Source organism: Colossoma macropomum, unplaced genomic scaffold (assembly GCF_904425465.1).
Source record: "Colossoma macropomum unplaced genomic scaffold, Colossoma_macropomum, whole genome shotgun sequence".
NCBI classification, from domain to species: Eukaryota; Metazoa; Chordata; class Actinopteri; order Characiformes; family Serrasalmidae; genus Colossoma; species Colossoma macropomum.
In genome coordinates, this window is record NW_023494799.1 from 37256355 (window position 1) to 37274760 (window position 18406).

General features: G+C 43.3%; 1 protein-coding gene across 1 annotated transcript in view; it reads right to left on the minus strand.

Moving 5' to 3' along the window:
- LOC118818669 (trichohyalin) overlaps positions 1 to 18406 on the minus strand; it is a 315469-nt gene that overhangs the window by 60010 nt on the left and 237053 nt on the right. Inside the window, exons 17-23 of the mRNA XM_036585957.1 lie at positions 18245 to 18307; positions 12535 to 12756; positions 11001 to 11180; positions 10419 to 10511; positions 7831 to 7956; positions 6046 to 6129; positions 619 to 786 (exon numbers count right to left, since the gene is read on the minus strand). Coding sequence (XP_036441850.1) covers positions 619 to 786; positions 6046 to 6129; positions 7831 to 7956; positions 10419 to 10511; positions 11001 to 11180; positions 12535 to 12756; positions 18245 to 18307 — 936 coding nt within the window. The remainder of the gene's footprint in view (positions 1 to 618; positions 787 to 6045; positions 6130 to 7830; positions 7957 to 10418; positions 10512 to 11000; positions 11181 to 12534; positions 12757 to 18244; positions 18308 to 18406) is intronic.

Below are 18406 nucleotides of genomic sequence, written 5' to 3' on the forward strand. Positions count from 1 at the left end.
CATCTGTCACTGTTCACGCGCTTCGCTCCATCTCAGCCAACTCATAAACTGAGCCTGACAGTCTCTGTCAGCTACCGCAATAAATAACCATAAATATCTTCTCAATACCCAAACGTGAAACGCTTTCATATACATAAGCATGCCCACACAAAACAGCCATTAATTATGAAAAATAGCGCTGCTTTGTGGGAGGGGGGGGGCATTGTTTAGTTTTAATAAGGATACTGAATCGATGCGATTGAATCAATCTCGTCTAATTAAAAAACACTATATTGTGAAACAATCAAGGTGCATAAACAAGATTAAAATAAATGAAGGAACTGTGCCACGAGCAAGGAGCTCCTAATTAAATGAAGCTAATTGGAATTCCATGGCTACGTGTGGTTTGTTAATGCTGCGAACACGAGTGCGCGTGTGGTAGTCTGATCACTGGAGACCGTCTACTCTAAATATCCTCCAGCTACACACACACACGTACATGTCACACAGCACGACTGAGCAGGAGCAGTGTTGTTTGAACACGGCACCATTAGCATAATGTTCTGCAGAACTAACTGCTCTGTTCAACCAGGGTTGGAGGGTTGAGGGATGGTGGGGTACGTCCCAGTGTGGTTTCACCTGCGTAAGGAGGCCATCGTTCTCCAACTGGAGCTGGACGTTTCTGTGTCTCTCCCTCTCCAGCTCCTCCTCCCTCTGATTCAGGAGCTTCTGTAGTCCTCTCACCTCCTTCTGTAGGGCCACAAGCTCCTCACCTTTAGCCTTTACCTCCTCAACCTGCCCTGCAAGCTACACACACACACACACACACACGAATAACCAACTGAATAACCTTGATTTACACCTCACATTTTGCACAGGGGTTATTCACTCAGTGGCCACTTTTTTAGAAACACCTACCTTTTACTTCCACTCACTGGACACTGAGGTCCAACTACCTCAGGAGTGGGAAGCTGATAGCCGTTTCCGTTCTCTAGCACACCAATTAAACATGGTAATTAGCTGATGAGGTGAATCAGGTGTGCTTGAGTAGGAAAGTCACCAAACTGTGCAGGAATCTCGCCCCCCAGGACTAGAGTTTCCCACCCCTGTCCTACTTTATAGGAGCACAATATATATATACAATAACAGACTTACAGACTGGGGCCCAGGGGTCACTAACCCTGCTCCTGGAGATTTACCTTCCTGCAGAATTCAGCTCCAGCCTCGATCTAACTCAGTGTAACTCAATCTGGCCTGGTCCAATAAATTAACTGGACTGATGATCTGGATCAGGTGTATTTAATTAGGGTAAGAAAGTGGAAAGTGAACTCCTCAGGAGGGTAGATCTCAAGGACCAGGGTTGGTGACCAAAGCTGTAGCCCATCTGTTGATGCGTTGTTTCTCTAACCCATTCATCACCGGTCAGTTTCTGACCACATGACTGCTGCTGACCAGATATTATTTTGTGGATTGTTCTCAGTGACACTGGCATAGTAGTGGCATGGTAGCATGTGTGGTACTGGTGCCAGTAGTGTTGCTGAGGTTTCTGCATCAGCGCTACGGTAAGTGAGACTGGCCCACCACCCAAAAATATTCAGCCAAGGGTAGCTCTGATGAAGAGCTACAGGACACTCCAGATCTCAACCGTAGGATAGTTTGCCACTTTTATACATCAAAATCTATGTCCTCATCACCGAGGGAGCATTTCTGACTGATAACCACACTTTTAATGCACTCTGTAGTATAATTTTGACTCTTGGTGATGTAATCAAAACAGTTCCACTTCAAACCACAAGAGGTGTTCCTGTGTTATTGATGTTCAAAAGACCTTAACCTACATCCAAAAGGTCTTTCAGGGAGGCTCACATACACACACGCAGATCATCAACTTCAACGATGACTGGGGAGCCATGCGGGAGAGTAGCAGCAGCCAATTCATGAAGAGCAACAGGCTGTTGTTGTACACTGAGTCCATTTGCTGCAGTGCAAATTCACTCTAACATCAGTACGTTAAACAAGTAGTTATCCACTGTTCATAGAAAAAAATATTCATGAAATGCTAACTGTTGCTATAGTGTTCAGTGCACACAGTGCAGAGCAGTGGTCACCAACCCTCCTCCAGGAGATCTACATTCCTGTAGCGTTTGGTTCCAGCCTGCATTTAACCTGCTGCCCCTCCTTTGCGTAACTCTAATGCTTTTATTCCAGCCAATCAGTGACTTCTGAAGAAGTTAAGGAGATGGAGCAGATGCAGCAGATTGTGGTTGGAACCAGACTCCTCAAGAAGGTAGATCTCCAGGACCAGGGCCGGTGACCGCTGGTGTAGAGGATATATGATCTTAGGCCTAAATAGTGTGGAATATTAGTTGTACTGATGGTAAAGTTTGCCCAAGCTAATCTGCTCAGCATCTCATATTTTATATTTTTTGCTTCTGGAATCACTTTTTTGTTTTGCCTCCATCTTTCTTTTGCTTCTGACTTTTGGCACCTTTTCACTTGGTGCAGGTCTAAGAAGAGAACGTTCACTTGCAATTTCTATTGGTCAGCTGATTTTGTGCGACAAAACCACCATCGCTCCCACTCTCAAAATCGGCAAACAGAGTAAAAATCAAAGCAAAGACAAAACGAGTACTACATTTATATCAAAATCACAATCATTTTTAAAAATGAACTTTAATTTAACTCTCATTATCTGTACTTGGAACATATTTTGAAACTTAACATTTTGCATGTGAATTTTATTGTTTTATTTGAAAAGTCTGGCACAAAATTAACTCCACAAATGATGAGGAATAATAAGGAAGACTGACAGTGAGGAAATCTCTTAAAGTCTACGACACCGCCAGGGAGATACAGAACACATCAAAAACAGAGGAAAGTAAACTGATATTAAAACACGCCTGAAAACATCCTCTAATTTCCATACAAACGTCGGCAGCGTCTTATGCTCGGCTTGAGATGGGGGCACTATAAATAGAATAAATATGAAATAATATTTACTCTACTCCTATGCACTAGATGATGCCTCACACACTCTCATGCACGTGCACACAGCCACAAAGAACCTTTAATGTTCTCCGAGACGTGATCACTTAACAGGATTAATTACAGCATGAGTCTACGCAAGTGTGAAATTAAACAGAGTTCCACTGCGTATAATTACAGCCAACACAGCGAGCAAACAATGGCCTTCAGGAGCAGGTGGGCGTGCAAGGACGAGGGAATTCAGCAGATATCAGAGCCCACTGTGGCCTTGCATCGACAGCTGTATGCACAAGACCCGGCTGTATGCACCCCTAGAACAGGGGTGTCCAATCTTATCCGCAAAGGGCTGGCGTGGCTGCAGGAGCTCACATGATCAGCTGTTTGAAGACTGAGACCAACTGAGGAAACTGAATCAGGTTTGATTCAGCTTGTTTGGCATGAAAACCTGCAGCCCGTCTGGTCCGTTTAGAGTAAGACTAGTAACACCTGCCCTACAATTTCACATTAACTAACACTGAGCGATTCAGATGCATGCAAAAGTTTGAACACCCCTGGCTTTTCTAAGTGAAGATAAGTTAACACAACCTCTACAGGGAACAAACTTAAATATTAAATAAGACTATAATATAATATAATATACACACACACTGATCAGTCATAACATTATGATCACCTCCTTGTTTCTACGCTCATTGTCCATTTTATCAGCTCCACTTACTATATAGGTGCACTTTGTAGTTCTACAGTTACAGACTGTAGTTCATCTGTTTCTCTGATACTTTGTTAGCCCCCTTTTACCCTGTTCCTCAGTGGTCAGGACCCCCATGGACCCTCACAGAGCAGGTACTATTTGGGTGGTGGATCATTCTCAGCACTGCAGTAACACTGATGTGGTGGTGGTGTGTTAGTGTGTGTTGCGCTGGTCTGAGTGGATGAGACACAGCAGTACTGCTGGAGTTTTTAAACACTGTGTCCACTCACTGTCCACTCTAATAGACACTCCTACCTTGTCAGTCCACTCTGTAGATGTAAAGTCAGAGACGATAGCTCATCTGCTGTTGCACAGTTTGTGTTGGTCATCTTCTAGTCCTTCATCAGTGGTCACAGGACGCTGCCCACAGGATGTGGTTGGCTGGATATTTTTGGTTGGTGGACTATTCTCAGTCCAGCAGTGACACTGAGGTGTTTAAAAACTCCATCAGCACTGCTGTGTCTGATCCACTCAGACCAGCACAACACACACTAACACACCACCACCACATCAGTGTTACTACAGTGCTGAGAATGATCCACCACCCAAATTGTACCTGCTCTCCATTTTGAAGTTGCAAAAAAATGATGTTGCATGCAACTCACATAATGCAATTAAGTGCTTTAAAATGTTACTGTGTAAAGCCAGCCTTACAGATACTGGAACATCCAAGTTAGTCAGATTCCCTAAATTCTTTAGCATAGAGTAAGCAGCACATGGGTTCATTAACTTTATAAATGCAAAATTAAATATTGTGATATTAATATTGCGGCGGCACGGTGGCGCAGTGGGTAGCGCACTGGGTTCAATTCCCGGCTGGGTGACCAGGGTCGTTTCTGTGTGGAGTTTGCCTGTTCTCCCCGTGTCTGTGTGGGTTTCCTCCGGGTACTCCGGTTTCCTCCCACAGTCCAAAAACATGCAGTCAGGCCAATTGGACGTGCTGAATTGCCCCTAGGTGTGTGTGTGAATGTGCATGTCTGTCTGTCTGCCCTGCGATGGACTGGCGACCTGTCCAGGGTGTATCCTGCCTTCCGCCCAATGACAGCTGGGATAGGCTCCAGCGACCCAGAAGGATAAGCGGTTTAGATGATGGATGGATGGATATTAATATTGTGATATTAAATTTGATCAATTAAATTTTTCGCCCAGCACTGGCCTAAACACTGAATCGTTCCCCACTGCGCAAAGTTTTCAAGAGCACGCAAGAGAAGCAATAAACTCATCCTGCCTCGCTCTCTCCACCCATTGCGCTCTCTCTCTCTCTCTTTCCATCTATCTCTATCTCTTCACCCGTCGGCTCAGATTAAAATGACATCTCCCTATGAGTCTCAGGAAAAGCCACATAAAGCAATTACTAACAAGCCTGATGCCCCCCCCCTCCTCTCCACTTTGTGTAGGTGGGGGAGTGGGAGGGGTGTGAGGGGGGCTTGCTGTGCCCTTCAGCAAAAATGAATTTTCCAATTGCAGTTAGTTCTGCCATGAATAAATAAACAAATGAATAATTGAGAGGGCGACATAAATAAATAACATCACAAACATTTCACCGGCACTCATAAGTATTCCGCAGATAACTGGAGCTGCATGCTAATGATAAAAACAGAACGTGGGAGCAGGTTCCTCTGCATTATTCACCGATCCCTCACAAAAAAAAGAGGGAGCGAGAAAATAAATAAATAAATATAGATATATAAAAAAAAAATCTCTCAAGGAACTCAAAACATCTACTCAGCGTTGAAGTGACAGGCCTGTCCCATTTATAACGCGCAAGGACACTCGGGCAAACAAATAAGTGACCAGTCAGAGATGAATAAATAAACCAGTACGGGCTCTCTGCTGCTTCAATTGATAGGTGATGCAAAAGTTTAGCTCAGAACTCAGGGAGGAGAGAGGTGAGGCGAGGCACGTGGCCTGTCTTTATTCCTGAGTGTGTGCATGTGTAGTGCGAGAGCTGGACCTGCAGTACCCTTGATCTTGCCCTTACTCAGGCCTGCTGAGGCCTTCGAAAGCTCTGGAGAGTTTCAGCTAATGCTTTCGGGTCCATGAAGGGATGAGGCATCACCTTACTCGGCTTTTCACCTGCTTCACAGTACAGATACATACGTGTACATTGAATTTCAAAGCCGTCAACAAGATGCAGGCGTGCTTACAAGGACTCTCCACCTTCCACTGCTTGCTTTCATGTCGCATTTGCTGTGAGTGCTCTCGAAATGAACGAGAGGCTTGCTTGTGTAGGATTCTCATGTCTTCAGTCTCTCTAATAGACCAACACTGAGGTCCACGCGTGCTGTTGAGGACAAGGAGAAATGGGTGTAATTATCGAAGGCACCCACCTCGTCTTGTTTGGAGGTCAGATGTTCCTGAGCAGACCTCAGCTGCGCGCTCAGCCTCAGCACAGTCTCGTCCTTGCTGGCCACCTAAAGCACAAAAATAGGACCTTCTAGATCACTGCAAACCATACAGCTCCAGCTGCAGAGAATTAAGCCAGCACTTCATATCTATAGAAACGGTTTCAAATGGTCAAGGCCATTATGCTGCTGGTCAAAAGTTTGGAATCATTGTTAAGAATAGTATAAAATAGTATGAAATTTGCAGAGGCATGTTATAAACATGTTTCTAATACAGAATCCAGACACCCCTTCTAATCCAGACACCCCTTCTAATAAACTGATGTATTTTAAGACACACTCACTGCTCATGCTGTTGTTAAACTGGGCAACATAAGATTAAGATACCCTTATTAGTCCCACAATGGGGAAATTTCACCTCTGCAATCTAACCCATCCGTGCAGTGAAACACCACATACACACTAGTTAACACACACTAGGGGACAGTGAGCAGTCCTATCCACAGCGCCCGGGGAGCAGTTGGGGGTTAGGCGCCTTGCTCAGGGGAACCTCAGTCATGTACTGTTGGCTCAGGGGATCGAACCGGCGACCTTCTGGTCGCAAGGCTGGTTCTTTAACCTCCAGCCCATGACTGCCCCCAGAAAAGGATCAAATCTGAGATCACCATGCACAATGCCAAATGTTAGCTAAAGCGTAAAGCTTCCCAACAAGTAACAAGGCAACAAGTAAAACCTAGTAATCTAGAACTGCCATTTCACCTTAAACGCTGCAGCAGTTACATTCAGGTGCATAAATGTGGCAGAAAGTAACTGCTGCACCGTTTAGCGTGGAAAAGAAAACGAAGATAACTTCAGCCTCGTCTGAAAGTGTTTGTGCAGATCACCATTAGCTTAGCACTACCAATCTACTAGAATCCTTTAGAAGTTAGCATCATCGCTGAGGTGGCTCTTTCCTCATGTTCTAACTGAGTTTTGACATTTAAGCCCAAATTAAAGGAGCAGCTCTAACGCCACTACAGTCCACTTTTGATGGTAAAGCAGTGGAATCATGGTTTTGGGGTGACAAAGGACCTTTGAAAACCTTTAGGATGAGCTGGAGTGGCTTGTCATTCAGAACTAATTGTCCAACATCAGTGCCATCATCAGGACTTCACTAACGCTTCTGTGGTTGAATGCAATCAGATCCTCACAGCAATGTTCCACCATCTAGTGTAAAACATTCCCAGTAGAGTAGAGGCTGTCACTGAAGCATCGGTGGGGCAAACCCCCTATTAAGACCCTTTATTTCTGAAGAAACGCTGGACAAAAAGGTGTCTGCAAACTTTTGGACATATAGTGTCAGTTTCCTGGACTGACCTGGACTACAGTTTACAAGCTCCATTCACAATGCTGTGTATTCCTAGACTAGGCTTAATCCCAGTCTGGGAAACCTACCCAAAGTGCATTGATACGTTTATGTACAAATGACATTAAATGTGTCCGTAATGACTAGCAGAGTCAAAAAAGAGTAAAACACTAAGAAATTAAGTAAATAAAAAGATCAACTTCAATGCCTCGTACTTCAAAAGCGGCAATCTTGAGACAGATAACATCCCAAGAAATTACTATTACTATATGTATTGTCCTTATATCGTACGATACATTGTTCTTGTTCCTAAAACATTTGATATAATAAATCACAGTCTATAATAATTGGGGGCAAACCGCGAACTTGGACAAAAGGTGTTTATAACAGGTAGCAGTGTGGGCTGAAGAGTGACGTGGTAGCACCTCTTGCTGTGCTGTCCGGTACTTCTCCGTGAGCAGGACGAGCTGGGAGGTCAGCTTGTCCCTCTGCTCCTTCGCCTGCTGTAGATCAGCCCTAAGCTTGGATATAGACGCCTCCTTCTCCACCAACTGCACACACATAAAAACATACAGGCATAGAGGAAACACAGCTCCTACACCAGCACTACCAGCCTATTACTCAACAGAACTGTGCTTCAGTATTACAGTATTACTCTTGTTTCATTGTTAAACACAGGATGGAAAAAAAAGGGTTAAATTCTTGAAACACCAAGCGGAAAACCGGCCAATTAGGAACTGTTTTGTGGTATCTGGGTATATATAGCTAAGCAAGCTCCCCTATTGGTTGGGACTTCAAGCACTGAAGAGGGGTCCTAATGCATTAGATCAACTTTGGGCATTATTAGAAAGTGATGGAGTGATGGATTTCCAGTAGACAAAATCCTAATCAGCGGGTTGTTAGAAACGGAAAACAGAGGCAACAGCTCTATACCTGCCTCGCTACTGAAAGAGGCACTGACTCTACCTCGTAACCTAGTAATCTAAAGCCACCATTCCACCTTAAACGCTGCAGCAGTTACATTCAGGTGCCTTAATGTGGCAGAATATAACTGCTGCACCATTTAAGGTGGAACAGAACACCTGAAAACAAAGCTAACCTCAGCCTCTCAGAAAGTGTTCATGCGAATCACCGTTAGCTTAGCACTACCAAAACTACTAGAATCCTGTAGGGATGCTAGAAGAAGTTAGCGTTATCACTGAGGTGGCTTTTTCCTCATGTTTTTGATATTTAAGCCTAAACTAAAGGAGCAGCACCAACGCCACTGCAGTCCACTACAATTCAAAGTAAAATATCCTACTTTTTCACTTCACTACTTTCTGCACAAACGTGTCACATTTCACTGCTCAAAAGTGGGAAAACACAGTTTTTTTAAACACTTCCAAACCAAAGCAGACCACAGCACACCTCTCACTAAACGCTTCCCTTAACACTTGTGTGGTGTTCAGGTCTGTGGGACCCGTTTTCAATGTTTATCAAAAGAAAAAATGATGTGATTTATTATTATTTCAACCCCAGATTTCTTGGCCTTTGCTTATTTTCTGTGAAGAACATATAAAATAACACATTTTCAATGTCTTCATTCTGTTCACCCCACTGTCTGATTGTACCTTAGCAACTTTAACTGGGCCTGGGCACCTCTAAGTTCTCAGAAATTAAATGTATGCTGTAATGTTGTGTGGGGGACTGTTTTTCCACCAGATACCCTGCAATATTCTAAGAGGAGGGAGAGAAAAAGTTTTTCTAAACTGAAGATATAAGAGGAGAGGTGTAGGATGTGGATTAAACAGTTTGGAAGCATTACTACACACGTACACAAATGGGACAGGGCACATCTGCTCTAAGCTGCTTGGCTAAATAAACTACTTGCTACATAATGAGGTTTCTCCCTTTTTTGACTTTTATCTGTTTGGCCTCTTCTTTATCTGGTCAGTGCTTTCAGGTTGCTGAGAGATGCTAATGTTTTGCATAAAACGATCATTAACTGAATTGGTTCAAGTATGCTTAATTGCAGAAAATATATGTTTCGGTAGTGACAATTCTCAATGTTACACACAAACAAATGGATCTAACTGCGACCCATGTGGCCCATGATGGACATTCATGCAGCCTCACTTCCTGCTCCAAAATAAAGCTCCGCCCACAGACAAAACTCTGTGTTTCAGTAGTGACATGAAAACGTGGGACAACATTTTTTGAATAAAGTTGTTTTATTTAAAAATTAAACTCAAATTTACTTTAAACAAATCAATTTAAAAAAATTGAAAAAAGTAATTTAAAAAGTTATTTTCACAAGTTAAAATTTAGGGTTTAGGGTTTGGGACAGCCACTTCCAAAAAGAAAGTATCCTATAATAATGATTTTGTATATATTTAGCTTATTATCAATGAATGTATTGGGTTTAAATAGATCATTACATAATCTCTGCAAATAGCTACGGTGTGAATACTTAATTGTTTTTAACTAGTGTTTTTAACTCACTTTTTGAACTAATTCCATAAAATGGTCCACGTACATGTAGTTTGTATGGAGACCTTTTTGTGTACTCTTTCCTGAAATTCTGGATTTATTATTTGATGTATTAAGAATTTAAATGATCAACTCTGAAGTTTTCCATGTCATACTTGACATGGCTCGCTCGACAGCTTGTCTGGCGTAGCAACAGTAACTAAGGGAATCACTGGCCTAGGGGAAGGGTCAGTTGGCTTCACCTGTTAGACCCATATAGAATCTCGAATGCTAGCTATATTGCTAGTTTTACCTGTATAGTTACAGAAACTGTCAGACAGGTGTAACACTGCGCTGCCTGTGCAGGTCAGGGCTGCGTACACTGTGCTGGACTGAGCTGTGTTGCTGGTAAAGCACTGTGTGCATGAATAAGTGAAGCAGTAAGTTGTTCTGATTAATGGCATCTTAAATAAACAGTAATTCTACCTGTTTTTAAAGCTCCGATTTATAGGTCTATGGAAACAGCACTGCTTTGTTGGTATGTTGCACTGGGTGATAAACCTACCTGGGAGTAGCAGGTGGTATACTGGCGCTGCAGCTGGGTCAGCTCAGCCTTCAGTTCAGTCACTCTCTGCTCCTGTCCTGCTCTTAGGGCCTCCTGTACAAAACATGCAGCTATCACCATCTACAACCAGGCTTCTTAATTCCAGTTCTGGAGGCACCAAGCTCTGCACATTCCCTTCTCTAAGACACCTAACACAACTCATCATGTATTTATGAAGCACTGAGCCACATTAGGTGCCTTAGAGCAGTAGGAAACACAAGCATACTACATCATATTACTCATTACTTCTTATAGTTAGGCAGTTGAGTTCAGTACCCATTTTTAAGAAACATTTAAAAAAGAGATTTTTAATTTGAATTCTTTTTTATTTTTCTTTCATTTTTTACAAACTATTGTTATCCATTTTGTTTGGCTTTTTATTTTATTTATTTTTTATTTTTCTGATTTTATTTTCCTTTTTTCTTTCATTTTATTCTCTTCTTTCTCCTGTTGTGTGTTCCTGTTTTTGTTTGTCAGTTTTAATATTTGATTTTAAAGTTAAAAAACTACTAGAAACACACTGAAAGTGCCTGGCACTCTTACTTGTTCCCTAAGGGTTCTCTGGCAGCTCTGGAGCTCGCCGCTCACTTCTTGCAGATCATTCTGGCAGGTCATAAGCTGCTGCCGTAGGTCAGTAGCCTCCTGGTCTCGAGCATGTGCTTCCTGTCTCAGAACGTCCTCCTCGAGGGTCAGAGCGGTCAGCCTCTCTTCGCGCTCGTCGAGCTATTGGATGCAAGACAGGCATCAGAAAAAGCCCAGTCCAATCAAAACGAGTGTCATCAATCTGGCCGATCAGCTACAGATGTGATAAAAGTGAATGGAAAGCCGTAATGGAAAGGCAGAGCAATCCACGGACAATAGAGAAAAGAGAAATGGAAAATCTCTCATATTAAGGAAATCATTCGCCACTTTTTTATGATCACAATAGCGGAGCAAGATGCTCCGTCCATTTCGTTTCCACGATGTACTGTGTATATAGGGGCAATTTGTCACTTTAAGGAAATGGTTCCCTTTTTTAGGGAGCCGGCTTCGGCCCATCTCCCATTTAATGGCAAATTGGATAATGCGTGCTCCTACCACATTGGCTGTCGTTATTTGGGCTCCCTGAAAATGATGGTGGATTACACGTAATTATCCGTTAAACTATCCCTCTGCCGTGTTTTTGCAATCATAATAATCCAATGTCGTTTAAAATGTGATGGGCACGGGGCATGTATGAAAGAGGAAAAAATAGCCTAATCACACTTCCTGCATTAGAGAGCTCATAAAGGAGAACAGTTAAGGCGAAAGCACGGGGTCTCACTGAGCACTTATAAAAATGGGGTCTAGTCTACTGGTGGTTGGGGTCATGTGGAGTTTACACGAGAATTCCAAGTCCAAGTTTCGGGCCAAAAGCTCCTGGGCTGGACTGAGGTTTACCACAAACTCATCCAGACACACGCACACACATATCCACCCTGGGATGCCTAAGAGTTTTCACTCCACAAACCAAACGCTAAATTATTTATCCACCTTTATACGTCCAACTGATTTTATGGGTTAGATGCTTCACCGCAAACCTCTTTTTAAAGTCTTGGGAAAAAAAAAAAAACTCCAGGCTCAAAGCGAACCATCACAGAGCATCCTGCAACTGTCAGCAAACGCAAAGAGTAAACAGAAACCCAGACCTGATGAGACAACAACAAAAGCTCTCAGCTTCGGCTACTTTCCCCCCTGCAGACCATCAAGGAGAGCTGCTAATGTGCCAGCTAAGCACAAAATGTTAATTAACAACACTGAGCTCATATGCATTTTAACTGAGTGCACATGAAAGGGAGAGAGAGAGAGAGTGGGGACGGGGGGGGTCTCATTTCCTGTGTAGGTCTGATTGCACAGCATTGTGGAGCTGGCCTTAATGAGCCTCCAGTGGGCTGAAGTGAGGGAGACTGACCGTGCTCTCCTGACCCCTCCTCATCCACCGTGTCCTCCACTCTCCCTCATTTATCTTATGCTCTACAACTGCTCTCTTTCCCTTTTTTCTCATTTTCACAGGCTCTGCTCTGCTGCTGTTCTCCTCTTAGTGTCCTCCTTTCCTCACCGTAGCTTGCAGCGTGTCCAGCTTGTCCTGCAGGCGGCAGCTCGTCTCCTGCTGGACGTTCAGGCTGTGCTGGGCATCGTGCAGCTGAGCCTGCATCTGCTTTAGGCTCTCCGAGGAGGAGCGCTCCCGTTCCTTCCACTCCCACACCTCCCTCTGACGCTCCTGCCTGACTCGCTCCAGCTCCTTCTTCAGCTCCACGGCCCGAGTCTCTGCCCAGCTCACCTACACACATAAAAACGCAATTATATACTCAGTGTACACATCAACACGTGGATGCAGAGCTTTCTCATCAGAGCGCAGTACTGTGACATGTACAGTACCGTCAGAGGCCACCCTTCATTTTTCAATTTACATTCAAAATGGACAATAATTATGAGTTATTCATTTTCAGAAGATGTTTCTGAGGAGATAAAATATAAGATATAAGATCCACTTGCATAAAGAAGAGGAAAGTCGGATGAAAATAAGTAATAAAAAACAGGATTGTCCGAAATGATTGAAAAAAAAGTACTGTGTGGTAGACAGACGGGCAATATGGCAAAAATGTAACACCAAGATACTTCAATAAGTTTGCACAATACACAATTTGTTATGATACATATTTCTTCTGTCAACTGATAACTTGGGAAAGACAAAGTAGTTCCAAATTTAAAAAATACTATTAAAAACTGTGAATATAACCATGTATCGTGAACCTTTCACACACTGTGCTGCACTAAATCCAATCAAACAGCACTAATTATACTCTCTGTAATCAAACATGCAAACAGGAAGAGTTTTTAAATACTGACGACATCCACAATGTGTTCAGAAACGCATATGATAACATATTATGGTGTAATTCAATATGATAACGACAGATACTGTCTTATTACCCAACCCAAAGGGGTTTCTGTCCATCCTTCTACTGTTGAGAACTGTTGAGACGCCGCTACTAAAAAAAGGAAATAGACAAAAAAGAGGAAAATGTGTAAATCAAATAAAGAAGCTGTTGGTCTACTCAGAACAATGGACCAGACACCCCAGACCTCAACATCACTGAATGTGTTTGGAAGCTTGTGAATTATGAAAAACAGAAAATGCAACCAACTTCTAAGACTGAACTTTGGAGTTGTAGAAAAATATCTGCAGATTTCTTTGAAAAACTGAAAGCAAGTGTCTTAAAAAGAATGGAAGCTATAAAGTCAAGGGGTGGACACATAAAAAACATTATATTTAGTAACTGAGGCTTCTGTGTAACGTTCTGTTAAATATGTTTTCTTAAAATTTTCTCAAATTTTCTTAAAAATTTGTGCTTAAAGGCTGTTTTAACTGGAAATTAAGTACAGTGTGGTCTCTGACTTTTGCACAGTGCAATTATTCATAAGGATTGAGACTGCAGTCAATAAATGGGCTGCTGAGTGTGTGTGTGTGTGTGTGTGTGTGTATACACACACACACACACACACGCACACACACACAGAAATGACTCATATAACCTGCATACTGTACATACCAGTTCTCAGTTTAAAAGCTTCTCAGTGAGGGTCACCTTTCATAGCACTTACTAAAGTGACCACATGCGTTCTATTCAACACCATCGATAAAACAGCTCTTTGACTCTATTCAAGTCTCACAGTGGCAGCTTAAAGCTCTCATAATCATGTACAGTTGGGACAAGTACAACATTAGAGACAGGAGAAGACCACATGGACACTCACGGTCCGTACATTTACTTGACCACCACAGTTAATGTTTAAAAGCCCCTTGACGTGGCAGGTATACTTTTCAAAACCTTTCTAAGCCTGTCACACAGACACATATTGACCTTACATTAGTGCTGGGCAGCACTGATGAAATTCAATATTTTGATTTTTTAATATATAATAAGTGCTGATACTCTAAAAGTGCTGTATCTGATCCACTCAGACCAGCGCAACACACACTAACACACCACCACCACATCAGTGTTACTGCAGTGCTGAGAATGATCCACCACCCAAATAGTACCTGCTCTGTGAGGGTCCATGGGGGTCCTGACCACTGAAGAACAGGGTAAAAGGGGGGAGAAACAGATGGACTACAGTCTGTAACTGTAGAACTACAAAGTGCACCTATACAGTAAGTGGAGCTGATAAAATGGACAATGAGCGTAGAAACAAGGAGGTGGTCATCATGTTATGCCTGATTGGTGTACATCGATCTCAGCTTGCACTGACACTTGTAAATGATCACATAAATGCATAATCACATTATGTACACAAAGCAGCTCCTCATGTAGCACAGCTCTAAATGACAGGTGTTTCTGTCCATCCTTCGGATTACCGGCTACCTGACTTTCAATAGCCTAGCCCAGCTGTTGGCTACATTAAAATGATTTAAACATTATTACTTTCAGCATAAGCTTACATTCTTCACAAAATACAGTCCAAAGTCATGCATGCTTTGGTGGTAAATACTCAAGTTAAAGTAAAGCAAACTGGAGCATAATTCACACTAAATAGCTACCAAAGATGAATTACTGAACTTGAAGTGTCAGTAACTGAACAGCAGATCGGTTAAACATTGGCAGCACGGTATACATTTTAGGACATCCTCAGAGCTCAGCATCAGATTTCAGACATCAGATAAAACATTAGCTGTGTCTCAAAGCCAAGTATGCAGCCGAGGAAGGCTGCGTTTCTCCGCCACCGTGCCACTGAAGGCCGTCCTGTTTTGTAGGATCCTTCGAAAGCCCGGTCACCCACAATCCTTCACATGCAGCTCAAAAAGATTTGAAAAATGAACTGCAAGTGGCAGAATGCTGTGGCGCCAGACTTTGTAATTAAACATAACATTTAATTAAACGTTTTTAAACGTAAGATTTAAACATGTCATGCTGCCTACATCAGCAAGCCGTGATGTATCGATACAGCCTGCTCAGACCGTCTCGGATGTGTGTGAGTGAGCACTGTAGTGGAGCTTACCAGTGCTATAAAGGTCTCTCCTACCTCGACCGCAGCCTTCACTGTGAGACACGCCTATTCCTATTTGTAGGGGAATGCGTCGCAAGGATACCTGGATTTTGGTTGAATATTTTTACTGGACATTGTTTCCAGGAGGATTTAAATGTATCAGTCTTGCAGATATTTTACCGGTCAAATACAAGGATTAACACGCAAATCCCGCACCCAGCACTACCTCACGTTATACAGTAAAGCCTTATAAGAGCAGCGGCCAAGTCTTAAGTCTACTGTCGGGTTCAGCTCCTTCATCAGCACTCCCCCACGGACGTTCAAACAAGACACCCAGAGGGCTTTTAATGAGTTTTCACAGAAAGTGACTTAAAGAGGCGGCTTGTTCTTTACGAACCGACAAGCTCCTACGGTGACAGGCCCGGCACATAAAAGTCCACGCGAGCGAAATGAAGGAGTGTAAGTTAAGTGTGAAAATATACTGCGGCGTAGACCCTCGGCAGAGGCCTCTATTAATCAAGCTGTCCGCACTTTGTTTTGAGAGTAATCTTGTCCAACCACCAGAGAAGCACTCAGCGGTAAGTGGCGATCGGCCGGCCTTTGATGGTGCTACTTTATGGCATCCCAAAGCACAGTGAGGCCGCGCTGGAAAAACACTCCGGCTAGGAGCTCTGAGCTCGGCCTGGGGTTACTCAACACACACACACAGAGGAAGAGGGCAGGTCCACACTGTCTGAAATGCCTGTGCACCCTCTTTCTCCCTGTAGCTCTCTCTCTTTTCTCACTTCCTCACCCCCCAGTAACATAGTCCTGGATAACACTGGTCTGTAAAGTTTAACACTTTTTTTATTACACTTCCTAAACATGACAGGTTGCAACATAACACTTGCATTATCTTTTACGGTTATTTGTTAACGTAAATGGTCCATCATATTTAAAGCTGTATGGTAAATAACTGTTCCCAGAGTTTACATTACATTACATTCACTGAACAACACGTCCAGTAAAAAGAACAATGCTTAATTTACATAGAGACCCCCTCGTTACTTGGCCCAAACTTTCATTTGTAAAAATACCTATAGTCTCAACTATAATTCACTTCTTCATCCATCCATACATTATCTAAACCGCTTATCCTTCTGGGTTGCGGTGGGGTGCTGGAGCCTATCCCAGCTGTCATTGGGCGGAAGGCAGGATACACCCTGGACAGGTCGCCAGGCCATCGCAGGGCAGACAGACAGACATACACAGTCACACACACACTCACACTCACACCTAGGGGCAATTTAGCATGTCCAATCAGCCTGACTGCATGTTTTTGGACTGTGGGAGGAAACCGGAGTACCCGGAGGAAACCCACGCAGACACGGGGAGAACAGGCAAACTCCACACAGAAATGACCCTGGTCACCCGGCTGGGAATCGAACCCAGGCCATTCTTGCTGTGAGGCGACAGCGCTACCCACTGCGCCACCGTGCCGCCTCACTTCTTCATGCTAAACACAACTTGCTGTCAGTGAAAAATATCAGATGTTCCAACAGTTGGTGAGTTGTTCCACTTCTTTCTTGCAAATTTTGCAAACGTGCATAAAAACTCCAAATAAAAAAGAGAGGCCTAAATATCGGCAAAGATGACAGGTTGATAGTGTAAATGTCTGAAATGGGTTTTTATGGCTGAGCAGCTGCACACAAGCCTTAAACCACTACGCACATTGCCTTGCGTCAGCTGGAGTGGTGTAAAGCACATCACTGCTAGACTCTGGAGCAGTGAAAATGTGTACTCTGGAGTGACGAATCACGCTTCACTATCTAGCCGTCTGATAGACAAATCTTGGTTTGCCAGGATGCCAGGAGAACGTTACTGACCGGAATGCACAGTGCCAACAGCAAAGTTTGGTGGAGGAGGGATAATGGGCTGGGTTTTTCAGGGTTTGGGCCCCTTAGTTGCAAACAAAGGTAATGTTAATGCTACAGCTCACAAAGACATTTTACACGCTTATATGCCTTGTAGCAAAAGGGAAAGACCCTGTCCTGTTCCAGCATGACTGAGCAACTATGCACAACGAGCTCCATAAAGACATGGTGTGATGAGTTTGGCTCACAAATGCTCTTTTGACTAAATGGGCACAATTCCCCAAATATTTCAGAAAATCTTGTGGGCCTTCCCGGAAGAGTGGAAGAGTGGTTTTGGAACGGGGCATCCAACAAGCTCATATAGGCATGATGGTCAGGTGTTCACATACTTTTAATCATATAGTGTTTATAAAGTGTATAATTTTTGGGTAACATTTTTAAAAAACAGTGACCTAGACATTTTTTTGTGTATCTAAAGCTTACTGTAACCTGGAAAAGTACCATGGCTTGTCTCAATAGAACAAATCATCTTCTGTTTTTTCTTTCGTTCTTTAAACTTAAATGTATGTCTATCATACACTCCTCCTCACTCTCCAGGCTGGTCCCAGCTACCTAACTAGCCACACTAACAGGCTGCACAGTCAGCTAATAACTTCCTGCCCCGCTCTGACACTCACATACACACTCAGACAAGCACAGAGACTGGCAGATCCACACGGACAAAAAGTATCGATCTGAACATTGTTGAAGAAAGAGGTGACTCTTTTGCAGAGGGAGACGCGTCTCTGGCGCTCCACTCTACGCCTTATTCAAACCACAGTGAGGTTGTGACGTGCACTTAATTGCACATAAACAGGGCTCGGCGATGGCACTCAAAGACTAACAGAAGCTAATAGGCAGAGGATTTCAAAAAGGGCAAGAGACCTTGTCCTTGAGCTGCTGCTGTTCCTCCCTCAGACTCTCCAGCTCCTCTACCTGGCTGCCTTCCTGAAAAAGAGAGAGAGAGAGAGAGAGAGAGAGAGAGAGAGAGAGAGAGAGAGAGAGAGAGAGAGAGAGAGTGAGAAAGCACTGGTTTATGAAAATGCA